Source organism: Thunnus thynnus, chromosome 8 (assembly GCF_963924715.1).
Source record: "Thunnus thynnus chromosome 8, fThuThy2.1, whole genome shotgun sequence".
Classification (NCBI taxonomy): domain Eukaryota; kingdom Metazoa; phylum Chordata; class Actinopteri; order Scombriformes; family Scombridae; genus Thunnus; species Thunnus thynnus.
Genome location: NC_089524.1, coordinates 25,845,935 through 25,873,326, shown reverse-complemented (window position 1 = coordinate 25,873,326; position 27,392 = coordinate 25,845,935). Strand labels below are relative to the sequence as shown.

The 27,392-nt window shown below is 43.4% G+C and overlaps 1 protein-coding gene across 2 annotated transcripts in view; it reads right to left on the bottom strand.

Annotated features, from left to right (window-relative positions):
- The window catches only part of plpp3 (phospholipid phosphatase 3), a 31,279-nt gene extending 5,284 nt beyond the window's left edge, over positions 1 to 25,995 (bottom strand). The window contains exons 1-6 of one of the 2 annotated variants that reach the window (XM_067597503.1): positions 25,392 to 25,995; positions 11,141 to 11,295; positions 7,765 to 7,857; positions 7,461 to 7,648; positions 7,297 to 7,354; positions 2,127 to 2,303 (exon numbers count right to left, since the gene is read on the bottom strand). In XM_067597503.1, the coding sequence (XP_067453604.1) occupies positions 2,127 to 2,303; positions 7,297 to 7,354; positions 7,461 to 7,648; positions 7,765 to 7,857; positions 11,141 to 11,295; positions 25,392 to 25,530 (810 nt within the window). In that variant the 5' untranslated portion in view covers positions 25,531 to 25,995. Of the gene's footprint in view, positions 1 to 2,126; positions 2,304 to 7,296; positions 7,355 to 7,460; positions 7,649 to 7,764; positions 7,858 to 10,562; positions 10,721 to 11,140; positions 11,296 to 25,391 lie in introns of both variants that reach the window. The other variant, XM_067597501.1, reaches the window with a different exon arrangement.
- Between the last annotated feature and the right edge of the window lie 1,397 nt (positions 25,996 to 27,392).

Below are 27,392 nucleotides of genomic sequence, written 5' to 3'. Positions count from 1 at the left end.
TGTATTCATTTACTGGCACTCATTGGGAGTGCATTGGGATTAAAGAAGTAACTGTAGCCTTGGGAAACCTGGAATAGCAGACACAATAAAGTCATGGAATGACACATAGCCTGAAATGTATTTGGAAAGGAAGACACTTTTCCACAAGGCCATATAAATCCTGTGTGATATTTAGAACAATTGTTCACAATCACACACTTGAGACTGACGTGCAAATCCACTAATTCATCCAATGTGTTCTTTTGTTCTTTGAATCTGAATTTTTATCTGCAACAAGTGTACTGTCTGTTTTTGGCAACTACACATTTTGCGCATGTACATATTCCCTTAGCTTTAAAGATTAATAGACCACATTACCCAGGCTGCCACAGGGCTTGTGGACATCAGCTGATTCTGCTTCATGAAAACATCTCATGAGACTAATTGCCAAAAGACAAAATTCCCTAATAACAAAACTGCTGCTAACAACCAGTGGGATATGGTCATGTTGTTACAATCAGAGACATTTAAAAGACTGTTTTAGTGCTCTAATGCCTCAGCATGGATAAAAATGCTCTGACATGATTTCAGTGTGTGAACTCGTGTTTTTATTCTTACATTTCAAACTTTAAATTCAAAAGAATAATGACTGAATCTTCACATTTGTTAACTTACTATCTGAAGACAGTTTGATTTAGTACTTTCTGCTGGCTTTGGCTGTTCTGAGGCACACAGCCTTCATACCTTTCTGTCCTGCCTAAACTCATCTCCTGTCAGGTACTTTCTGCTCCGCCGCTTATTGAGAGGCTGAAACAGCAGCGTAAAGTACTCACAGATGTGTGTTTCTACAAAGACTGGGCAAATCAGAAGGGGCGTCAAGGATTGTAAAACTAACCTCACCTCCTTGATCAGCAGGGGTTTGTGTTATGTATACGTGCGTGTCAGTGTGTATATACAGTATGTGTGGTGTGTATATATGTAGATGTGAATAGCATGTCTGTGTGTGCGTTAAACTGTCTCTCTCCATGCGGGAGGGTTGTGGAATAGCTGAGTTGGATTAAACCCACACTCATCCCGAGCCAAGATGCAGACAAGGCTCCTCTCTGCTGTCACTTCCCTCCCTTCACTCTTCCTGCCAGATCTGCCCATTCACAGGTCAAGCTCATAAGTTGAGCATATTTCTAAAAACATTAATTTTCTTCTGTTGTCAAAGCTGATGTTGTCCAGGAGCTACGCCCAGCTGAAAGAGCGCTGATTTTGCCAGAGCATTACAGTCTATTGTTGCTCACTGATTTTCTGCTCCTCCAACAATCCTGGCATTCAAAGACCCCGCTGCGCTGAGTGTGTGTGTGTGTGTGTGTGTGTGTGTGTAAGTGTAAGTGTGCATTTTAGCTGTGCCAAGGTCTGCCTAGGCGCCACTACTAAGGTCTTGCTGGATTTTATGAATCTAATGCTTTCCACGTTCATGATTTGGACCGTGCAGAAAGGTGTGTATGTGTTTGTGTGTTTCCATACTTTTCCCAGAGGTAGCAGAGTTAAGCTGTGGGCCTGCTGCGCTGATAGAACCAGAGCCACCAAATAAAAAACCCAAAATAATTAACAGCTTCATTCCTATTTCAAAGGCTAATCCTCTCTCTCTCTTTTTCTCTCTCTCTTTTATACACTCCTTTTATTTTCCTCTCTACCCAAATTCAATTTTCCTTGGCTCCATCGAGCTCAGTGTAATGATGACGGTTACGAAAAAATCATCTGGCAACTGCTGTAACGATATGTCACAAAAGTAGGGAGGAAGGTTGTAGAGTATGGATTCACACAAACACACACACACACACACACACACACACAGACTCCTGAACTGGGGCCTGGCTCCAGGCAATGTGTTATTCATTAAAGGGAATCAGATTCTCCTCACTTCACTGCTTGCACTATTTCTCTTTTTTACAAAAAGCAGAGGGGAGCAGAAGTGAGAAAGACAGATATGTGGAGGCAAACTTTTTGTGGAGGTTGGACCATCTGTAGGATTATATAAAAGGTTTAAATTGCAGAGAGGTTTGATGGTCTCCCTGTGTGCAATTATACTATATCTCTCATATTTTCATATGAGTGTGCTTGCTATTGTGTGTTTTGTGTGTCATGTGTGCACTCACTATGCAGTAGGCCACCAGGGCTCCCTGCACAAAGCCTGCCAGGACATCAGTAGGGTGGTGCTTGTGGTCGGAGACACGTGATAGGCCGGTGTAAAAGGCCATCATCAACAGCGTGAACTGGAGCAACGGGCGGAGGAGACGAGCGCCACGCCATGTAAACCTGGACTGGAGATAGAACTGGGAAGACACAGAGAGAAGGCAAGAAGAGGGGGAGAACATACAGAAAATGTTATTTATTTTATACAAGACTCTGCATTTTTGATTTAAAAAACCCATTGACAGATTAGTGTTTATGATGTAAAACCTGTAATCCATATCATCTTATTGATGGCAGTATCATTACCAGTCTCACCACACTCTGTTGCCAGCAATGACTTGAACTCTCACACACACCTGCCTGGAAAACTTCATAAAAGTCATTATGTTTAGCATATGCTGTATTGCCCTTTTAACCCTGCACCTGCGGTGTGTGCGTGTGTGTGTGTGTGTGTGTGTGTTATTACTGTCTGAGAGGTCTAGACTGAATCAAAGTGGGCAGGCTTGCCAGACCCGAAAAGAAACACACACTCTTCCACAACACACACACACTTGACTGCCTGCGATCCGGACATGACTGATTCATGGTTCTACATCCCAGCTGTAAAAACAGCACAACCACAGAGAGCCACTGGAATACACACACACACACACATATATATATGTGTATACCTGCCATGTAAGTTTCAACACTTTGTTGGGATGAACTCTCTACCCTCTATTAGAGTAAATAGAAGACAAAGCGGATGCACCCCCCATTCCACCCGCAGCCAAATCCCACTTTCTGGGGCATGATAAAGACTGACGGGAACCAAAACAGGAACAACGAAGTCCAAGGTCACTTTCAGTCACTCACACAAGTCTACACGCGTGCATAAGCTCTCTCTTCTACCCACATACACGCACAGTTGTGAGGTCAGCCCAGGTTCTGCAGACATCCTGTGTTTCTGCACCACTCGTAGATCTTAACTTCCTGTCTCTCACACCCAGAGACAGAGGGCTTGGGAGGGCCAGCCTCACCCAAGGTCTACCCAGCCCAAAGCCCCAGACTTATGTCTTATAATCAGCTAGGCTAACAATACATACAGACAGCCGCAGCGCCTCCCAGCAGCCCTCGTCCACTATGAGCCCCTGTAGGTGTGGACATAAAGCTTCCGTACATTTCCTCTACAACACTATATCATTGTTCTTCTCCTTACGGAAGTAGAGGAAGGGATCCCTCCCATCCCTTCCAGTCTTGTTCTCTCCTCCCTGGCAGGGATGTTTAGACTTCAGGCTTCCTCCGCAGACGTTCTCAGGTAGCGGGCAAGGATTACTAATAAGTACTTTTGTCTGACGTCCTGGAGCCATAAAAGCAACATCCGATAAGTCCCTCACCCAACATCCTAAACCTCTCAATTTTGCGCAAGCTTTAATGGAAGATGTAGGAGTAAAAAATGAGCACTTAACTCAGCCAAAACTGAGTTACAGTGACCTGCCAATCAAATTAGCCCTATCTGAATGAAGGGCAGTGAGTAAACCCAAATATCCCATGCAGCCCTGATTTAAGAGAAGCATGTACACACAAAGTCATGATAAACAACTAAGAGGGTTAATGACCTTCTAAAACCAAAGTGCATTGCCTCCTCTATAAATCCAACACACACTTTAACAGAGATTCAAGCATCTGCCTTTCTGACCCTCCTCGTCCTCCCAGAAATTTGCTGCATGTCTCAAATAGTCTGATCTGAGGAAAACAACAATAAAATACAACAACAAAAGAAGTCCCAGTGAATTCCCATGACGGAGAGAGACAAGAGCGACACAAAGTCTGGTGGTTTCTAAAGGAATCCAGATCATTCCAGTAAGATCTTCTCCCTCCGTCTCTTTCTCACTCTGATTCATAGTCGGTGTTAAATTAAGGAAAACACACATAAACACAACAAAGTGAGAAAGAATGAGAAGGAGAACTTGTTTTACATGCCAGCCCCCTTCTCTTCCCCTCCTCTGGTTCACACCATGCTGCGAGACAAAGGCATAGCTGTGGTTAAAACCAATTGTATCAGAAACAAACATGTTGTTTTTCATTTAACCAGCAACTCTCTATCTGACACAGCGATAGCAGGTTGTGTAGGATGAATAACCCTCAGAAATATTCCAGTCCTTTGCTATTGGTGAGTATGCTCATCGAGACGTTGTCTGCACATTAGACAAAACACAAGATAGCCAAGAAGGATGCACACACAGACGCTTGTTCTCTGACGGTTGCTGCTGTGTTTAGCTGTACAGCGTGTGGTGAGGACTGTGCCGGTTATAAGTGTGTCATCTCTGAAGAGTGCAATGTGGGTAAGTCTCAGCTCAAACCACATCAGTTGCAGGCACAGCACTCAGGCACGCTTGGCAGGACTTGAAGTGCTTTAAAATCAAAGAGTGCCAATTAGCAGATGACTAGGGGCTGTGGCAGGGAGGACAAGGTGACAGCCACACTGCTCAAATGACACTTTCACACTGGCAAGCGACAAAGGCGCTAAGGAAGCTGTAGGTGTAACGCATTTAGTGCAGAAATGAATGGTCGATGAGCTTATAACTCAAGCTAGATAATATAAAGTTTGATGATAGCTTCTCAAATATGGGGATTTGTTGCATTTCTCTGTTTTATATCACAAGTTTAAGTCCTCTGGGTTTTGGAAACAAGCAAACTAAAGATGTCAGACAGGTGACAAATTAAAGGTAAAACCAACATAAAGTGTATTGGTAAGGCGTTGGGCCACCATGTGCCACCAGAACAGCTTCAATGTGCCTTGACATTGATTCTATAAGTCTCTGAACTCTACTGGAGGGATGAACACCTTTCTTCCAAAAGATATTCCCTCATTTGGTGTTTTTATGATGGTGGTGGAGAGCGCTGTCTAACACATCAGTCCAAAATCTTCCATAGGTGTTCAAATGGGTTGAGATCCGGTGACTGTGAAGGCCACAGCATATGATTCACATCATTTTCCTACTCATCAAACTATTCAGTGACCCATCGTGCCCTATGGATGGGGGCATTGTCCTCCTGGAAGAGACCACTCCCATCAGGATAGAAATGTTTCATCATAGGATAAAGGTGATGACTCAGAACAACTTTGTATTGATTTGCAGTGACCCTTCCCTCTAGGGGGACAAGTGGACACAAACCATGCCAGAAAATGCCCCCTAAAGCAGAACAGAGTCACCAGATCCCCTCACTGCAAGCATTCAATGCTGTACCGCCCTCTTGGTGTATGCCACACATACACTTGCCCACTTGTCGAGAATATGGTGAAGGATGACTCATCTGACCATATCACTTTTTTCCACATCTCTGTAGACTGGTGCCTATGTTTTTTGCACCACTGAACTCTCAAATATGCATTCATCTTTGTAATGAGGGGTTTATGCACTGCAACCCTACTATAATATTCCTCTCTATGTAATTGTCGACGGACTATTCTTGCTGACACAGTCTGATCACGTGCTGCATTGAAATTCTCAGTCACCTGAGAAAGAGTTGAAACACCAGCCAGTTGAGCAGTCTTTGTGACTGAAGCTCCTGCCATTCGTGCCCCAACAATGAACCCACTTTCACATAGGTCTTTTCTCTTGCCATCTTAATACAAAATCAAAATCAACTGGGCTTGTAAAGCATTTTCATACATGCCACAGGGCATGACTGGATGTTAATTGCTTAATTGTGCGATGCAGTGCACCTAAGTGGAAACACCTGCATTCATTATGTTTCTCAACTCATTTATTAAGGTTTTTCCTTTAATTTGTCACCCATCTCAATTTAGGTTCTGGGAACTTGTGATGGCGATTTTGCCTGATTTTCTGACATTTATAGATTAATCAACTGATCAATTAATTGAATTTGAAAATTTATATTTGAGATTGAAAATTCATTCATGACCCTGAAAACTGACTTTCTCCTACAAGGTCATTTTAGTAGTATGTCAAAACGAATGGGAAGTTCTTGAAGTGCTCAAAAAATGGAAATTTGAACATCTAAAACTCCATAAACTCCACAAGTATACTTATTTAAAGGTACTTCAAGAGAGTGGAAGATTCTGTGAATGAAAACATGATTTTCAGCTGGCAAAAACAAAAGATGCCGCAGATTCCTATTCCCACTAGGAATGCTACCACTTGTGGGCTTTGTGCCAGGCTGGTTTTGTATTCCAAAACATCAACTACAAACTGTTCCTCCTCTCCTCCACTCATTCTGCTCTCCTCTCTCTTTCTGTTTCACTGTTTGCACCAGCCTCCTCTGGCTATGGTCCTGTGCTTGCCGCAGCTGGAACACTGGTCTCTGACTAGTGTGCTGCTCTGTGGTCTGGATGCAGCACATCTCTTTTCCCTCTCTGCTTTTTCCCTGCTTTTTATTCGCTGTATCCCTTTTCCTTGCTCTGACCAGAGTACAGCTGTAGGTTCATCCAGAGGCTGGGAAATACCCTCAGCAAGCTCTCACTGCATGACAATACATGACAACACACGAGACCTTCAACTGTCAGCCCAGCGTGAGAACCGAGACCACCTTGTAAGCAAGCTCAGGCCAGCCAGACCCAAAACATTTACTCTCTTCTCCTCTCTTCCCCTGACTCTGATCAGGGTGTAACATGCAGAGTGATGTAGAAACTTGTGGTGTGTAAACAGAGGAAGGGGGAAGAGATGATTGGGGAGCTATAAGCTGGCAATTGTCTGTGTGTGTAATTAGACTGTTTGAAGCATGAAATGCCTCTGGGGTGCTAAACCCCACCAGACACCCACAACAGGTGGAGTGAGAGGGAGAGATGGAGCGAAATGGGAGAGGACAGGAAGTGCATACACAGCTGCTCTGACAAAAACAGGTGGAGTGTATCCATCTACCTCTCCGAGGAGTTAAAAAGGAGAATAAAACTCTTCATAAACTGGGTGCGGAGGTAGAAGAGAGGAGGAGGATGGGTAAGAGAAGTTTACAAGAACAATGTTTTGTTTTTTCCTCAGGCAGTGAATCCCCAAATTAGAGCCTAACCTTCCTCTCATAACTTCCTCTATGATCTGTAAACCATTGTTTCTGTGGCTCGTAGCGTGTGTGTGCTGGCATGAATGTAAGTGTGTTGTGATGTGTGTGAAAAAGAGTTTAATAGATACTTACAGCAAGGTAGAGCATGGCATACATTGAAAAAGAGGCATGTCCTGAGAAGAAGGATTTCCTGTGGAGAGAAAGATTATCCTTGATCAGTTTTTCTTTTAAAAATACTTTTTTGATACAGCGTGTATATTTGTATTGTATTGAGCATATAGTGTGTTTATACAAACCTGGCCTCTTGTACGTCACTATCTTTGCCAGCACAGGTGTATTCGGTGATGTATCCCAGGGAACAGTTGATAGTGGAAAAATCAGGTTTACACACATCTAAGAAGTGAGGTCTCATACGACCCACCGACACCTTGGCAATGTCTGTGAATGACTGGCTGATGGCACAGCCAAAGATGAACACACCCACCTGCAGAATCACATGCATGAATGATTAGACTAGATTAGACTATATTATTAGAATATCAATGTAGATGTTTATAATAATATAACAAAAAACTTATGGAAGCACTCTAATGGACTGACCTGTTTGTACAGGGCTGCGACGTAGGGATTCCCAACGAAGGACTTGGTTCCAACATGTAGCTGATGAATCCTGTAGCACTCTCCAATCACAATCTAAAAGAAAGGATTGTTTCTTGAGATCAACAAATGATGCTGATCACATGTATGTACAAAATTCTAGCCATGCTGAATCCTTGAGTTGTACAGTAGGTTTCAATGCAGATAACCATGCAGTAACGTTTGAGTGTGTATCATGCAGGAAATCTAATTTAATTCCAGGCTGAAGTTGGAGCAGATGGAAGCTGGAGCAGATGGAGTAGAGAGGATGTGTGAAGGACAGACTGGAGAGACAGAATGAATGAGATTTACACAGAGACAAACATATAGAATGAGCATGGCCTGCCTTTCCCTCAGGCAGTTTTTTATGTGATGTGAGATTATTAAATAGAGGTGATGTTCTGTTCAATGACAATGGGGCCTTCAATGTGGGATATGAAGACAGTGATAATGAGACAGTCAGTGAAGGCAATGGAAAAAGGAAACGTGAAAACAAATAATCTAGTCTGGGTTGATATCTCAATCATGGATGACCTTACTTTGATATAAGAAGGACTTATAAGAGGGTAATGGTCTGCTTTAAGGCTTAACTGGAGTGCCCTAACCCTGACTCCTGTGGTATTCCAGCCAGATGGTTTCAAGTAGTATTGGGCCCCATGGAAAGACCTCATCTGTAGCGAGGGGGCTTTAGCCGAGTCAACCCTCGAGGCATGGTGATGTCAATCATATACGTACCACCTGGGGTATCTGACTGATGGACCGGCTGCTCCCCACTACTAACCACATCTCCCTTTCCTTCCTCTTTCCACACAAGGCCTCACTCTTCATCCTATACCTTCTCACCCAATCTCTCAGAAAAATATTTACCTGTCCATCTCGGTGATGTGAATGTGAATGGCATTAAGACTCTAAATGTGTACACATCTACTGGCTCAGTGTTTCCCAGACATCCTATCAAGTTACAACAGATATGTACGTACTTATGTGTGTAGGTTTTGTAATATAGATGGGTATGTGCAATTGATGATTTAATGTATTTGTTTTTGTTTATTGTTTTTTGCTGTGATTTTATACTACAGACACTGTGATGTCCAATGCAAATTTCCCACTGGGACAATAAAGTCTGTCTTATCTTACTTATCTTAGTACTGTTTGTGTATGTACATGTATTGTGTGTATCTATTGCTAGGCTTCATAAATGCACCTATCCTGACTATTGGGTGGTCAGCTGGCAGGCTCACAGCAAGAACAAATAAACATGGTGTATAATTGTGTGATTGTTTGTGTGCTATTGTCAATGAGTTGTTCTGATGAAAGCTGAGATTAGAACCACAGGAGGCTGATACAGACCTGAGATGTTTATTTGGATTGTCCACATTTGCATTCAAACCTCTTCTCTTATCGCCTCATCTTGGTTTATACGTATGTGTCTGGTTGTCTGAGTGCAGACAGGGCCTGCCATAGACACGGCAGGCATTTCTGATCAGAGCAGATGCCTGATGGATGCTTATAGAATTTTATCTCGCTATTGCTAACTCTGTTTCTCACAGTGGATACATGGCCTGTCAGACACGGAACTGTCTGACCAGCGGGACTGATGGGATTTCCCTTGCAGTGGGGATAAACAACAGGCCCAACTGGAATCTGCTACCAGTGCATGTATATTTGTGCATATACAGTATGTGTGTGTGTGTGTGTGTGTGTGAGTGTGTGTGTGTGTGTGTGTGTGTGTGTGTGTGAGTGTGTGAGTGTGTGCCTGCATGAGTGAGCGTGTGTGCGTTAAAGGAATGGTGTCGGCATAGCAGTAGACGCCACTAATGGAACACAGCTGTGTGAGACACGCCAGCTTTGCCCACACGTGAACATGTAAGGGGACTAACTAACACAAACACAGTCTCCTGGTTCTAATAAGCAGAAGAGCTGAGCTGGTACAGTGTGTGTGCGTGTATGTGTGTGTGTGTGTGTGTGTGTCTGTGTCTGTGTGTCTGTGTGTGTGCCCACCACGCTGATGGTGAGGAGACGGAGGTGAAGCGACGTCTCAGTCTGGGAACTTATGAGGGGGCTGTGCCACAAAGAGTCTGGGGGCTGTAAAGATCATCTAGCCTGACCACGTGGCACTTACTGACACACACATACCCCACCACATGTCATTATAACATGTTTCCACTAACCCTGACCCCCCTCTATTCTGCTGGCACTACATTATGGGAATGAAGACTTCATGCTGCTAACTCGTGAGCCTCCTCAGGCTATCAGTAAAGCACTGCAGGCATGGGAGAGAGCATTGACATATTCACCCTGAGTAATGTGCAGGGCACTGGGGCATGGAGTTAGGGTGCAGGGATACGAGTGGGAGGCTTGAGAATGGACCAGGAGCTCATAAAACCTCTTTGGTCTTTGGCATGCATGCGTCAGCACACACACACAAACACACACTTCTCTGAAAGTCGCTTGGGGGGCCTCTCAAGTAATAAAAAACAGGCCACAAACGGTTTGGATGACTCAAAGTTGCTACGGAAGAATAAAGTATGACGAAGAAAACATTACAGAATGGAAGGGGGAAGACATATAAAGCACATTAAGAGAAAAAGACTGGAGTATTTTAGAAAATACTGCATGATAAGAAATCACTCAAACTTTTTGATTAAGGGATATCTGCTACTAATTTTCAAGTTAGAGTCTATGTTAGTAAGGCTATGTTGGAAGTTACTTTAAATTTGAGTAAAAGCAGAAAACAGATGGACGTGTGGAGGTCGACTTACAGAGATGATGGCAATAAGAATGCCAACACCACAAAGCACGGCATCGCTAATGGTGTCTCCCTCTTTTTGGGGGTAGCGGATGGACTCGTCCGAACAGTAAAACCCGCGCTGGTACGGCTTTATGGTGCTAGTCTCAATGATCAGGAAAGGCAGGCTAGCTACAAAAGACACAAAGAGAGAGAGGAGCAGAGAGAGAGAGAAAGACAGGAAGAGGGAGAGAAGAGAGAAAGCATAAAAGCACCAGGTCAGTGACACAGACATAAACAGGAGAGAACAGGGGGGGAGCACAAGGAGCACACTGGCACCAGGGGATCATGGGATGTTGCAGAAGTGGGTGGCTTAAGGATATCATGTATGGGCCGGCTTAGAGCAAAGGAGTGACAGATTCAGATGCAACTGACACCATAAATTACAAGCTATGACTCAAGTTAAACATTATATGAACTTTTCCAAACTTTACTAGATCTCACGTAGCGCTGTCACTCCTTCACAGCCACCATAATGAACCTCCAGCCCTCCCTGTTTCTGACCACAGTGTTCCCCAAGATGGAGTGCTCATTGTGTGCGGGGGGACTTACGGACACCGCGGGCAGTGTCAACCCAACAGAAGTGAGCACCGAGGAGGGTATGGTGCTTTTCTTGTAGGGGTAGCTCAGGCTGGAGTCACTGCAGTAGAGACCCCTCTGGTATGGACGAACATAGGCACGATGCAGAACCAGGCTGGGCAGCATAGCTACACGCACACACACATACACACACACAGATGGATGGATGGATGAACCCAAACACACACACATACATGAAGTTCACTCACAGACACACCTTCTACCTGGAATCATAAATTGCATCATGTACTTCACTTACCTGTAACCTGAAGAAGAAGAAAAAACATTAAAACACACATTAACAAACAAACCTCCACAGGTGTGTGTGAGCTCATGCTAACAAGCTGTTTACTCAGCAAGCCCTCTCCTGCTGCTCCTGTTGACACTGACTCTGACACCCGGCTATAGAGGAATGAGGTTTATCCTTTAGTATCAGGGGATCCCCCCCTCCTGACAGAGCAAATACATGCTGACATTCAGGGCTGGGGGTCCATTATTGAAGACAAAAGAAACACAAGGACTATGTCCATACAATGTGAGGAGCTTAGTGTTATGGATTGCAGGGGAAGAAGATGCAATTCCAGGTAGAGAGACACTGAAAAGTCTTATTTGATGGAAACTATTCTCAATGATAAGGATCTAATGGTACTTTGCTGAATTACCTCAACAACAAACAGACAAATAGTTGAAAGCAGTGCTACAAGCTTGGTTGGTCAAGATTGCACACCCATGTTCTGTTCTGACAAAGGGAAAATAAATACATATCTCCAAATCAAAGGAATACAAACACAGGCGTGCACATTCTGGCTAGGACTTTTTTAAGTTTCCCTTAAGGCATTTTAAAATGTGTGAATACCAAGGAAAACAAAACTAAGCCCACCCAACTCTGGAACATTTTTTTGCATGAGAGCATGTTTGGCGTTTATACGTACGACCGTAGTAGTTCATAAATAGAGGGGGCTCAAGACACGAAGGCGTCCTCAAGACAAACACACAGAGACACCAATATATACATTCAACATCAGAGTGCACAGAAAGTATTCCCGCATGCGGTTCATGTGGTTAGCTCACATCACAGGGATTTTTGACATTTGGGTCAAAGTCAGTGATCCACTCATGAATGTTTCTAATGCGGCTGAGAACCACGGCCGGTGTCTCACTAGCAATGGGAGAGGGAGATTGTGTTACTGGTCTGTCCTAGAAAACACAGCATTCACCAGTAACCACTCGTGTGAACGTGTACATTCTTAAAAACCTCAGAACACACTTTCTTATGCAGACATGCAGTAAAGGCTCTCAGGCTCCTTGACATCCACTCAGTGTCATGTGCTCCCACTTGAAAGAAGAACATGTTGCCTCAGGTGTCTACCTGACCAGTGAGTAGACATTTAGGCTATGTCCACACTAATATGACTCAATTGGAAAAATGATCTATTTTTCTCAGTTTTTTCCTTCTTTTTGCATTAAGAAATGTGGTGGTGCTGGTTTTTGACCACAGAAAATAATCGCTTTGAAAACTTTTTTCAAAAAAACAACAAAACAAAACAGCGTGAAAAAATGCTTGAGAATTTTGATGTCAAGAATGAACTTTGAAAAAACATGGACAAGAAGTCCATAAAAAAATTGTAATAAAAATTGAAATTGAAACTCCATCTGTTGATGAAGGTCATGATATGATCTGAAGCTCCAGAGGTGCTACTAAATGGACCTTGACGTTTGACTGTTTTGTCAACTGCTGTTTTCAAGATCAAGAATGAACTTTGAAGCCCAATCTTGTGAATCTTGCTGGCACGCACCTTCTTCTCATCTGAACATAACAAAACCATTAAATGGCTTAAGGAGATTTAAGCATTTTTATATTGTTTTGTCATCTAAGTGTAAATGAGGTGGGCTGTCTCTCTCTTCCCAGTCTCTCTCTTTAGTGGTTGGCAGAGGGCAGCAGATGGGATGGTCATTGAGGCAGGCACCTGCACAAACAGGGTGCAGCGCCAGGGCTCAACAGGCTGCTGGTGGTCCCACACAGGGCTGGGCCAGGCTTTGGTGGTGTCTAGGAACCACACTGTCCATACAACAGACAAGGTTGGCTTTGGGTGAGCCTGTTCACACAGAATTATGGGGGCAAGGGAGGGCAGGACAGTCAAAATGACTTGAGATGAGGGGATTCTGGTGCAAATATGCGTTTGTGTTCATAGGAGTCTTTCAGCTTAATGTCCCTGTGAACTCGGCTACAGTTTAATACCTTAAACACAGTGAGAACTCCCATGCGTTAAGTCCATGCACAAACTGAGTTCTGTTGGGTAAACACTCCACTGGGGAAAAAAAAACCTTTTTATAAATCGGATCATGCTTTCTCTCACACCAGTCTCTACTCTGCTTTTCCCATTTTCTCCTCCTTCTCCCTTCACTCTGGCCTACTTGTGGAGCTGGGATTCACATGCTAATGAGGAGAAGTGAAAGGAGGTCATGGGCTTAACAGACATGGGAAACACAAACACACATACATGCTAACCAGTGCTTAAAGGCTAAAACCGATCGGAGAACAGCATGGGAAACTTGGAAGTCCATCAGCTGAATGACTGAAAAAGGAAAGCGAGAGCGAGCAATTGAGCACCTCGACACTATCTATTGAGAATTTATGAAAGCCTCTCTGTCCGCATGCTGCCTTTCCCTCTCAGCTGCCCAGCCTTGAGATGCCAAACTGTTTTGTGCTGCCCCCCATGCCATCTCCTGAAAACAGCCCGGTATGTGGGCATTCTCCTCATACCACAGTCAGTCCATGAACATCTCAAACTAAAACACACTCCTGCATGAACCCTGCTGCCCATCTGAGCCATGTTGGCATGAAGAAATATGGCTTCTTTTATGCCAATGGGATAAAGAGAGAGTGACCTTCACAGGGCCTGTTGACCCGGAGAGAGAGGAAGAGAAATGTGGAAGTGTCAGAGGAGGGAGAGATAAAAACAGGGAGGGGAGAAAAAGAAAGAGGTGGGTTGGGCTGTTGGCAAAGGCCTGCAGTTCGCCGGTGAATTAAAAAACAACTGTTTTACAAGCTCTGTCATGAGGTCAGTAAGATTCAGTGATGCCTGACATTCTCACATCTTCACTAATGAAGGGGAGAGGCAGCTTTAACGGCTTACAAACAGTCTTGCATGACTTCCACTACTGACACAGAGAAAACTAAATTTACAACTTTTGCAGTTATTTTATCTGTTTTCTTCCTTCGGTTTTGATGTTTCTGCCTTGACAGAGAAGTTGTGTGTTTTGTGTTCTTTAGGGCTAATGAGCCTGATGAGCCATCGAGCCACTGAGCTGCTTTTAACTGCACACACAGGCGCCCAAGAATAACTGGGGCTTTAAAAGCCCCTCGGAGAGCAAGGGAAAGAGAGAGGGAGGGCCAGAAACTATGGTGAATGTAGTCAGAAAAAAAGAAAAACACATCCTAAGTGGGTGGTTCGGCAAGTTGGGGAACAGTTCTATTTGTCTTATCAGATCCTGTCATGCATTTCTCTCTGCAGACCACTAAAGATTACTCACCTCAAGTCAGATGGAGAGAGAACGGGTGTGTGCGCGCGCGCGTGTGTGTGTGTGTGAAAGAAGAGAGAGAGGTCATGGTAGGGCCTTTGCGTTTGTGTGTAAATGTAAGTGTGTGTGTGTGTGTGTACTGTACTTATTTTCCATCAGTAAATCCACTCACATGTTCACGTTCCACTGCCTGCTAGAAATCACAGCAGTACACATGTATGCGTGTGTTTATATGTGGTATGTGTGCACTTTATGCAGCTTGGTTTGTATGTGTACATATGTGTGTATGTACACATGTGCGTGTGTGTGAGAGATTATCCTACTAGCGTCTGTTTGATTGGCTTTGGAGTTAAATTTGGTATAGCGAGTGAGCTGTTAGATTAGCAGGACCAAGTCACAAAACAAATCTCCTCCAGGTCTGCTTCTTTATTTCCCGCACACATAAAGAAAAGAAATGTATTTCTTTTATCAGGTTACAACAGTGTTAGAATTTGTTGGGATTTGCATTTAAATGTATTTCACATTTCAGCAGTGTTGATTATTATCAAGTTCAAAGTTCGTCTGCCCTGCAGGTTTAGGATCAGTTCTATTATTTTCAGTCAGTCATCATCTTAAGACCGACTGTACTTGCCAGAACAGGAAACAATAGCTAGTCTTACAGCAGCTAAAGCTCTGTGTCGCTCAAAAGGTTAATTCCCTTGACACAGCACTAATATCCCTGTAGAGCAACACCTGCGTGTCCGTGGAGACTATAGTGGCAAATTTCCCGTTTTCTTGCTCTCATCACTCCCACCCCTCTGGACCTCTATTGATATTTTAATGGGCTTTCATGGCTTTCAGAAGTAGGATTAGAATGATATCGTGATTATAGTGAGCGAGCTAGAGTGTCAGCAGTGAGTGTGAGAGGTGAATGGGAGGCGGAGAGGGGCAGAGGAAGAGGTATTGTGGTCTGCTCTAATGGAGGATTTCCTCCTCCTGTCTTTCAAACATGCCATGTGACCCGTCCTGAGAAGGAGAGAGTAGACAATTCAGAGGAAAGTTAAAGAGGGTGGAGGCCCTGGGGGTCTTGACTCCATAGACTGGCCAGTCAATCAATCAAACTTTTTCTTCTCTGAGTTTTCTCACTGCTCTGCAACAGATTCGATGGCTGTTTGAGAGTCAGTGGCTCAGTTCTGAGCAAGGCTGTATATCAATGCATTTTAGTACAGACTGAAACGTGTTTGTATCACAGTAATCTTGTTTACTTATTGTTTGATCTGATAGATCCTAATTTAAGTTAACATTTTGCCAATTTATGCAAAGTTCTTCTATCGCTGCTTGTGTTGACAAAACATTTTTGAGAATGTTTCTTTTAAAAGAAAAAACAGACAAACAATTTACCGACAACTATTTTAATAACTGATCCATTATTTCAGTAATTTATTAAGCATACATGCCAAATGTTTTCTGATTCTCAGATGTTTGAATTGGCTTCTTTTCTCAGTTTTATATTTTAAATTAAATGTCTTTGGGTTTTCTACTGTAAATTAAACAGAACTATTTTAAAACTCGAGGGGCATTTTTCACTACCGGTATTTTCTGATATTGTATAGACTAAATTATTAATTGATAACTCTACAAACTAATTGACAGGTTAATCAAAAATAATTATTAAATTCAATCATATTTGGAATGGATTAAACCAAACACAAATAGTATGTATAACAGTGTATTTGAGCCTTTTAATGCCCTTACATAACAATGCATCTCCGGGACCTGGGACACTTCTTGCCACAAACCATAGAATAACCTGATCTGTGGATGTGTGTGTGTGTGTGTGCGTGTGTGTCTGTTGCTGTGACAGAGAGATGTGGCTAATGTGTACAGATCCATTACCTTCGCTTGTCTATTTCAGGCCAGTCCCAGTCTCTTGAGGAAACGCTTGACATACTTCTATCAATTCCATACACACCCTGCAACATAAGCTATGTCGCTAAAAAGTGCCCCTCCATCGCTAAAAAGAAGTATGTATGGATACTGTATTGTGGTTATTTTATATGCGTGTGACTGTGTGTCTGAGAGAGACAGACAGTATCTTTATTCAATTACTTGCATTAGCAGAGTCTCTCTGGTCTATTGAATTGAATGAATACCCTCTTCCAGCTACAAGTCACAGTACAGTTGTGGTGTGTGTATGTGTGTGTGCAATCTCGAGGGAATATATGTATATGTTTGTATGAGAGAGATTAGCTGGCGCCTTGTGTGTGCGAACTATGAGAGCGTGTGTGCTGTTTGTGTGTATCTGATAAGAAGCAGGGATCAGAGAGAATGAGTGGCTCACTGCCAGGTCCACTTGTTGGTGAACATTGTTCTGCCAAAAACCCAGGCAGGTGAGCAGGAAGCCAGTTCTTTGGCAACAGTGTAAGGACATCACCATTTGGGCAAGTTTCTATGGAGATATGGTACACATGGTATATGTTAATGAGCCTTTGTGTATAATATTCAAATCTTAATTAATTATATTAATAGTAACCCAAACAGGCTTGTGTCTTTAGCAAAAGAGACTGTCTTAATATTCATCTTAACATTTAGGGAGGTCACACACTCATTCATCAGCATTCAACTAAAACACTGCTGTGACCTCTGAGGTTTTAAATAAAGCCACCCAAGCAGATGCCTCGGATGTTATGAAATTTGTCACACATCCAACACTACAACTGCTGTAAGCCCACACAGTTAACTTTATCTTCAGGTCACTAAAGCCATGAGAATGAGTATGTGTGGCCCTCCAGACATTTGGGAATAGAGTGCATAGGTTAGCTGAGGCTCTTGACAGACCCTAGAAGTAACTACAGGGCCAAGGGTCAAAGGTGAGGGATGTGACATGGCTCTAGGATTATACTGTAACACACAAGAGCAGGGTACAAATGTCACTGTAGCACAGCCTATTATATCTGTGTGTGCCTGTGTGTGTGTGGCGATGTGGGTGTTAAAGTGGATTACTGTGGTTCCACTGGCAACTTCAGCAAAGCCTTTCTCAAACATTTTCAAGTTGTCAACCACAAAGAGCTTTAAAAATGTTCTCGTAATCCAAATAAACAAACCCAGCTCTGAAAAAAACCCACCCGGGATTAATTCATACACATAATTGCTGTTTTTTACATTTAAAATATGCATGAACATGCACACATGTATACTGATACAGATGTTTGGCTCTAGATATCAATTCTTTGTTTCCACAAGCTGCTGATGTGTCTCACACATGTACAAAGTTCACAAATACACAAACACAAACACACAGACACACACACAGGAGTGGCTGAGGTCAGCAGAGTGGTGTACAGAGTGAATCCCTGTCCTTTTTCCCCCTCTGTGTGAATGCTGCGGTGACCGGGGGGCCGCTGGCTGAAGCATGTGCTTACTCAGAGAGATTTTATTCAGAGGAATAAATGCCTTTTACACACAGGCATCTGTCGGGACACTCTCTAGGGGACTTTTACCAGCAGGCACCTGCGAGGGCAGCCTCTGAATGAGGGGCTCATATCTGCCGGTCCCGTGTTGCTGTTGGCTTGTAGGCACATATGAAGAGATGATCGATTCGACACTGTTTTGTGGAGAAATCAACTCTGGTCCACATTAGCAAGGAGAGGATATTTATAATGTGTTTTAAAAAGATCAGTTACAACTCATCAAGACATTCCTAATGCTTGGCCGCACTGCCAGTTGAAATAGGAGGATGGACGCACAGCTGCTCCAGTGAGGGGAAACTTGAGCAGTGCCCAGGGGCCAGATCAGGCTATTTGGCTGGTTGGTTGGGTGGCTGGCTGGGCGTTCCTCTGTTGTTGCCATAATGGCATTATTACCCCCTGGGACAAAAGCCTGGCTGCAGAGAAGAGGGCTGTGGAGTCTTTGAAACCTGACGCCTTTGTCTGGATAATGCTCCTAAAACTTCACTCACTACTCACCTCCCTTTTCTTGCACTCTTTCCCCTCATCTGCTCCTTCAATATCTTTCTCACCTCTGTGCACAACATGGACCGTGTTTGTCCTGAGACAATAGGTGTTAAACTGGAGCTACAGTGTGAATGTTCTGCATGATATTTACTAGTAGTAGGGAGTCTCTTCAGCCCAGCCTCTTCTTTGTATGTAAACAGGATAGGGCTCAGTGGCTGCAGCACAGATAAGGCCTTCACCAATAAAGATGCTGAGCTGATTACTGCTCTGCGCTGGCCACAACTGAGCAGATAAGCACTACAGCCCACTATCCGGCTGACAATACTGCTAGAAGCAACAACAGCCATAAACCATTCACAGATAATAAAGCGGCCTTGAGTGCCCAGTGAGGAGGGTCTCTCACTCTCTCATCTCTACCTCATTCACTTTTTCCCTCCCTCCATTTCATCCTCCTTCTGTCTGCCACTGGCCTATTGGTCCTCGTTAACGAAACAAAGAGCTCTGAGATGCATCAAAAGGGGTATTGTTCTCAGTGAAATCTCCCTGACCCCCAACCCCCCATCTCTGGATGCACACAGCATGTGCACACACAAATACAGAGGATTGTAGTGGGCAATGTAGTAAGAGAAAGTGACAGACAGAGAGGCCTGTGTAACAGCAGGGAGGAGGCCCCGGCAAGGACAATGTGGTGTAACAGAGAGATGTAATGAGGCCTGCAGCTCTCAGCCTGCCTGTTATGATGAAGCACTGCTGTATAAGATCATCTACCGCCTCAGCTCTCATTTACATTAAAGTGCTAGTAGCATTCAGAAGGGCTGGGAACGTCGTATTTTGTTCTTTTTTAAGCTCCTGATCCCATTTTAACTAATATAACTGCATGTAATATAGCTACTATAAGTAAAATGACCAGGTATCATCCTAGAAAGACAGAAAGTCTGATGAAGAAAGTACAACTGTGCAAACCTCAGAGTTCTAATTTTGATGGGCGTAATGGACAATCAGATGTTTATGAATGAGCTTAGTGCCCACACGCAAAATTCCACAAAATGTTCATTTACAACATGCAATGCAAACTCAAACACACTTAAACACTTAAACACACACAAGAATGACTGCTAACAAAAGTTTATGGTAGGGTTCTGCCCAGTCATCCTGGTTTATCTAAATAAGCAGTTGGAGGGTGTTTACCTGAGAAGGTTATAATCATAGATGGGAGCGTGGAGAGACACAGGAGAGACTTTATTACACTATTGTACTCAAAGTGTAAACTACAAGCTGTTGCTCATCTGTTGTCAAAATTGAGTCTTTGTTTAATTGTGCAATTTAATTGTTTGCTAGGACGGAGACCATGATAAAAGAGTTAAAAGAGATGAGTGTGTCTGGTTTCTATACCAGCACAAAGAGACACAGTCACATCAGTCACCCTGATGCCTTCGTCTTGCCCACGGGAACCACATGGGACAACACACACACAAATCGAGCCACAGATGCCTCACACATGCTACCCACACACACACATTGCAGACATAGGCATACACATGCACAGACTGTTTCACCCTTCAGGCGGTACTGTAGAGTCCGTCTAATGACAGCTCTGGGCGCTCCCTCTTCCTCATAAACCCCACAGGGCACACATGCACACGCTCACACCCACACACCTCTAATAGCAACCCTGCACAGACACAAACCCCAGGGGTTTGTCATTTAACTCTTGCACCAGCAGAAACCAGCCACATGTCACAATGACAGGCTGAAACGCGACACTCATGCACACTAACCAGTCTTGCCACAAAACCACCACTACTCTCCATCACGACACATACAAAAATATACGTCCACACAAAAATGCAATCTTAAAATTACAAACATTCTTGGAAGGCTAGTAGCCCTATGGCCACGACTGTTGTCATGAGCATCTGCTGATCTTTTATCTGTTACATAACACAATGATGCTCTTCTGCCAGAGGAAACTCCTCACCTTCTAAATAGCCCTGGCCTCACCTTGTCCTGCAGCTATACACACTACTACTCACCACAGGTCATCCCCTAAAGCCACAGATAACACAAAGGCATACATATGCTGATGTAATCACACTGTAAATACCATACACATATCGACTCTCTATAGGCTACTCAGTTCAAATGAGGTAACATATGTGAATCTTGAGATTGATGTTACATATTCCTCTGTGCGTGTCCAGTGAATGTCTGCATCAAGCCCAAGGCTGTGTGTGAGAGCAGGAAATGTCATACAGAGAGAACTGCAGGCACTTGTCCTATATGAGTCTATTTTCTGCCTGACCTTTGACCTGATTTGCTAAACAGAAGAACGGACTGACAAGGAGCATCAAGAGTGGGACTGAAACACACAAAAAAAAGATGTGTAACAGCTTGACAAGTTCTGCTGACTGTTGAAACAACCAAATTAGTGAAGCTTGACATGGCAGATTATGGAAAAAAAAGTGTTTTGTGTAGGAATATGAAGTCTAACGGTATAAGTGTGTACCTGCAGGCACTTGTTTCCCACTTAGCCCTAACTCTTGCTCTCTTTGAGCATCTATAAAAATCTAGCCACAGGTACTCCCGAGCATTTCTCTTCTCAGTAAACTGCAGCCTCTGCACAGATAGACTCATTCAGAAACCCGTGGGAATATTTGACCTGAGATTAAGGTCAACAGCTTTGGATGTGAGCCTCTGTTTGGGTTTGTGCGCAAGGCCCTCCCACATACTGTTTGATTACAGTTTTCTACTTCACACTTTGCAAAATCTACTAATCTGTTGTTGTCAGAAAGATTCCACAAGGTATTAAAAAACCCCCGCTACATTTATATGTGATTTATTTGGTCCATTAAACTAAATATGGAAGTGTACTCAACTATATCCACACATAACATCTTAACTAACCTGTTCTTTTTATAGTGTTCAAGTCTTTTTCTTCTAATGCTCTTTTATGACATTTCTGGGTTTGTTATTGATACAAAACAAGTCAAGAAGAGGGAAGACCGCTCAAGTGGAGAGGGCGCAGGGAGGGAAGGAAGGGGGGAAAGAATGGAAATGGGCTGTGCTGCAAAAAATGGACAGGATTTCATTTCACAACCACACCTACCTCTGACCGACACTACCTTTCCGTTTCCCACCCTTTCCTGAGCTATACACTATACACACACGCACACACACATACGATGCCCCCCGGTTCACTCACTCACAAAACTGCACCAGATGTCACATCAAGAGTCTTTGGCCACGGCACTGCAGTCAGACGAAGAATTTTAGAAATTCTGGAAAATATTTGTAGAGCGGCTCAGGATTGAAGTGGCTGAGGCCTGGAGAGGTAGAGGTTAAACCTCTCCAGCTTTAATGAGGGGCTGTGTGACTGACTGCTGTAATGCTATAGCAGCTAATGGGGGAGGAAGGAGTGGGCTAGAGCCATATAGGGTTAATGCTCCAGGGCCGGTTATGAAGCTGATTTCCCGGGACCAAAAGGTCTCACTCCTCTCTGCTGCTAATAACAATCTGCCCGTCTGTTGCTCATGGAAAATCATGTCACTGAACACCTGACTGTATCACAGATCAAAACAAATAGCAAGAAATGTGAGATGCTGATGGAAAAAGGCTCTTGGTCAACATAGATCAAGTTTTGAGATATTAAGCCATCCTCTGTCTAATAAATAGAGTAATTGGTCTCTATAGCAACATCCAGACGGACCTTCTGGAGTTGTTAAAACCAGCCTACAGGACTGAGAGTTGACGGAGCCAATCCTGGACAATCAATGTGCATATTCTTATAAAAAGGACCCTGCAGCTTGAACTCTGAATGGCTTTCATTCTCAACCACTGTAGTCCATCCCTCGTGTCCTCTCACACACTAATGAACGCACACAGGCAAACACACAATGGATAACGTCCTTTGCATTGTGTAAAACTTATTCAGGGTTTAGGTGAGGCTACTTTTAGAGGTATGGTTTCCTTAAAGCTCAAGCGGGTGTCTCTTCAGAGAGTGTTTTCACAATAAACACCCATTTTAAACTGGATGATAGCAGGCTATCGGAGCGTGTGCAGCCATGTTCAGGAGAGCATGCGAGACAGAGAAAAGAGAAGAAGAATGAAATTCAGCAGTCTGCGGTGTAGTTTGTGTATTTATAGTGTACAGTGTTTGTGTGAGCTCCTTATAGCGTTTCTAAATCAACTTGACTGCTCAGTAACAGTGGAACCCGAGCCAAAGTGAAATCAGCAGATGATGCTTGAACTCAGCTGCCAAAAGCGTACGCTGTAACTCTGGTCTCAGCGGTACAGTGCTGGGTGATTGTGTGTGCATGTGTGTGCGGTTATTCTTCTCTGTTCTGATCCTGCTGTGTTTATGCATCATTAGCCTTGATTACCAGAAGCAACAGAAGGAAGGGACCCTTTTTTACTTTGTACACGTGTGTTGGTGTGTGTGTCCCCATGCGTGTGATTATGGATAGCCTCAGATGTCTTTTATGCAAACAGAATCATTAGCCATGCCTGAGGGTGTGTGAGTGTGTGAGAGTGACAATGTATAGAACAGTGTGTGTGTGTGTGTGTGTGTGTGTGTGTGGCACCAGCTGGCCGATAGGAACTAATCAAAGGTAACGAGATATTTATGCATTAACTAGTTGTATGGTGTACACTAGCTCTTCCTTTTCCCTCACTGATACACACACACACATACACAGAACAAAGCCCATTCAAGATCATGCATTCTTCTGAGCCCTCTACACACCCGCATTCCTCATTCAGGACCCCCTGATAACCCCCCTTTCTCCTGGTCTTTCTCCTTCCCTCTTTTAACCCCCTCGTCCCCCCCACCCACTGCTAAACCCCCCATGTGTACCCCCCCAACCCCCCCCAAACCACTAAAGTGGGCCAACCAATCATCATAGGACAGCCAGATTGTGTTTAGCATGACAAAGGAGAATGCGTGTGAGCATTTGTGTCTGTGTGTATCTGCATGTTTACATGCATTGTGTGCATTTGCGTGTGTTTACAAGTATATGTGTGCATGCTCTCCTTACATGGCAAAGAAGACACGACTATAGAGCTTTTTACCACTCAAGGAAGTTGGTTTATGCAGGAAATTCACTCCACATGCACTCAAAGCTCATCTACATTTATATGAGAGCAGATGAAACAGCGTATCTCTGTCTGAGGTACTTTAATAAGAAAACCAATATAAATCCACTGGAAAACTTGGTGTCTGTCAGGCAGATCTTCCACGCAGCACTTAAGAAAATGTGGAGTTAATCTGCACCATTTGTAACATCTCGGGCAATAAAATTCTGCTCCTGTGTGGCAATGTCATATATTTACTACTGGTGATGCTTCAGTTTTTCCATTGAACTGTTGCTGTGGTTCCCACCTGCTCCTCTAATGCCTGGTCAGCCACGGGTCCCGTTTCTCCATCTCTCCCTGTTAGATTGGAGAGGCATTCCCCCTGCCACAACACATGCTTAAGCAATTATTCCACGCATTCCCCTGGACAGAGTGAGAAAGAGGGCTAGATAGAGAGTTGGAGACAGCAAGGGAGAGAGAAAGCAATTTGAAGTGATCAGGGGCAGCTGGCCAGGGATTTGCAGGGTTCTGGGAGAGAATGTGTAGAAGTTAAGCACGACTCCCATAATCCTTTTCTAAAAGAGAGAAAGGAGAGATGGAGGGATTGAAAACAGAGAAGAGAAAGGGGGGCCACCGGCGCTAGAAAAGTAAAAGGACTGGGCTACAGTGACAACAGCCAAAAACAAACCAGCTATCAAAGCAACACACACATAACTGATGTGTGTGTGTGTGTGTGTCTGAATGTGGACGGGACGCTTGTAGAATAACAAGTTAGGACTAACACACAAACTCTACATCACAAACAAGTTGCCTGTTAGGGCAAATCGGAGCAGTAACGACCATCTCCTCGGCTTCAGGGACACTTTCATCACTCACACATCGATATCGTAATTAGACTTTGATTTTTTGACTTCAGTAATCTCTATGTATGGACAGCTCTTTCTGGAGTTGCACCTCTGGAGCTTTAGGGTCAGATGAACAAGGTTATGGGGGCACAGGAGGGGTGTCGTGGGCTATTTAAAGGGCAGTAAAAGGGCAGGTTACAACACTTCAAAACATTTATGCCCCAGGCATGTTGGCAGGCGGCAGAAGCATAAACCCATCGGTCCCAGTGATGCTCTGTGGACTTTGACATGATCAATATATTATGTGATGACATCAGCTGAGAGTAACCATATGTGTGTCAGTCAATCAGAAATGTGTATTTTGTTTTTGTTTTTCAACCTTTGTAAAACTTCAGCTTCAGTTTTGTTATACGTTTATGAATGTGTCAACACACAATACATCACCTCGTTCATTTCATTGTGTCGTCATATTTGTTGGATTTCAGCATATAAACAATGTATAGTTTTAACAATAGGAGTCTGAAATGTTGAGTGTGATCAGTATTTAGTTCAGTGCCTCCCTGGCATGGGGTGGTGTGTTGAAGCTGGATGATAAGGGGATGTTGCAGATTAAGTTGTCTTCTGGCAGCAGATAACAGGCAATACTTTTAAAACGATAAGGCTTTTATTGCCAATCATTAGAAAGCGCGGGTCCAGCTTAACTTGTTTATTGTTACTGCTTATTTAGTGTGAATACAGTGTGCAAAGTATCTGACTTTTTTCCCCAGTCCAAATCAGCTGATGTATGACCAAACAGTAAACATTTCAAATTATAACAGGGAGGAATATTTAGTCTAAACTTATTTATAAACTTACCAAGAAGAAGACAGAAGATGTCCAGCGCTATAAGCAGTTTCTTCTTGCTGTTGTCAACACCATTGTTGTTGTTTAACGTAGAGGTTCCTCCGTTTCTTGTCTCTTGTGCCATTGCTTTCTCATACATGTACTTTTGCATTTGAGAACTCCCCGTTTCAGCTCCAAATCCCACACCACGCGGTATGTGAAGAAACTCTGTCAGGCTCTCAAGTCCTTCAAAGAAATGTCATGCAATTCTATGGAAACAAAACTTCTCAACTCGGAGGTCTCGTAAAGTTTCAGATCTGATGTCTCGTTGTCTCGTATTTCACTTTTACAAAAAAATAATAATAATAAAACATAAAAACACTTGAGTATTATCTGGTTAACGGTTAAGCTTTAGTGCCACGGAAGAAAAGTTGTCTGCGCTTGAAATGAATGGAAAGCCCGCTCCCCTTTATCGGTCTTGGTTCAAAGACTTGGAGTGAGTGAGAATTGCGCTGCGCATCGACAGGCGCTCTTGTTATATCAATCCTTCTTGTCCTCCTCCCACTGCTCTCTTCAAGTTGCCGTAGCAGCTCCAAGGCTCAGCCCTCTTCCCTCCGCTATAGAATCACTCCATCCCTGCATGGAAACTTTCAGACTGAGGGACAGAGAGCAGTGCGAGCGCCTCTAGCGAGTACGCACGGTATGACGTGCGCACTCTGTCTTTTAGAGCTGTCATGTTTTTGGAGATGAGGTTATATGCTCTCTTTTCATCCTGAGAATAATTAAAGTTATTTGTTCTTACTTTCAAGTTAATGTTGTAACAGTGTGTCATTTTATGTTGACATATTTATGTTAAAAATCTGTGAAGAAAAAAAAGTAGCATGAATAGTGAATGAAAAACAATGCTGCTTGCGCCATCACTCAGACCTAAACAAGACTTTGATATCATTTGTGTAATTTACCAACTCCATTGTGAAACTATATCATGTCTGCACCCATACATATATAGAATCTGTAGGTGATATTTACCATTCATAATTTTAAGTGGCTTCATTCATTTGTGTGTGGAAATGTGTAATGGTGTTTTTTTGAACAGGATAAGACAAAATGTTTCATGTATTTATTCTAAATGTTGTATTTTGAAAATGCAAATATACAAGTGGGAATTGCCATTTGTTTGCTCTGGTCAGTAAACCCAACTTACTGACAGGCAATAGGTTTTCATGCGTCTTATACTTGTTTAGTAACAAGAAAAGTTTCATGCGCCAGTTCAACTCATGTTTTCCGATTTCAGAGTAAGCTCAAGGGTGTATAGGCTAAAGCAGCTGCTAGAGTCATGCTGGATTTTAATAACATAAAGCCTAAAGTTGCTCTGCCATCTAGCGGTTAAATATGAGCAACTCACCTCATCTTGTTTGCATCTATCCATAGTCTAACAGTAATTTCGCTTTTTTTTACCAGCCCATTCTGTTTCAGAAAGTTAATGGTCATTTATAAACTAGTTAACGCTTTTTAAGAAAAAATCGTTTGTTTTTTAAGCGCTGTGGACTATAAACGTTGAGATAGAGGCCAGCAAATTAAGATTAATATAACACTGTGTGAGAAGACCTCATGGAGGACTGGGTATGCCACATTGGCTGTGGTTTATGACAGATGACACCTGGGGGCACATGCAAAAACTCTGTGTAGATTCATGACTAAAACTGTGTGTACGCACAAAGCCAGAAATATGCATACGTATTCGTTTCGTCAGATATATAAAACTGTGTCTATGCATGAAATCTCAGTCACTGAGGAACTGGATGCCAGTGGGTGCCAGTGCCTCATTTCCACTCCCACATTAGCCATAAATGGATGAAGATACGCCCTGAACCAGCGTTTCCGTATCAGTTCGCCGTCTGCCCCACCAGACTGTACACCTGCCAATGAAACAAACGGGAAAGAAGAAGAGCAGTTTCACCGATTGTGTTGCACCAGCGAGGTTCTCCAACAGCCAGAACAGCTGTCATTACGCATGACCATTACGCACGGCTG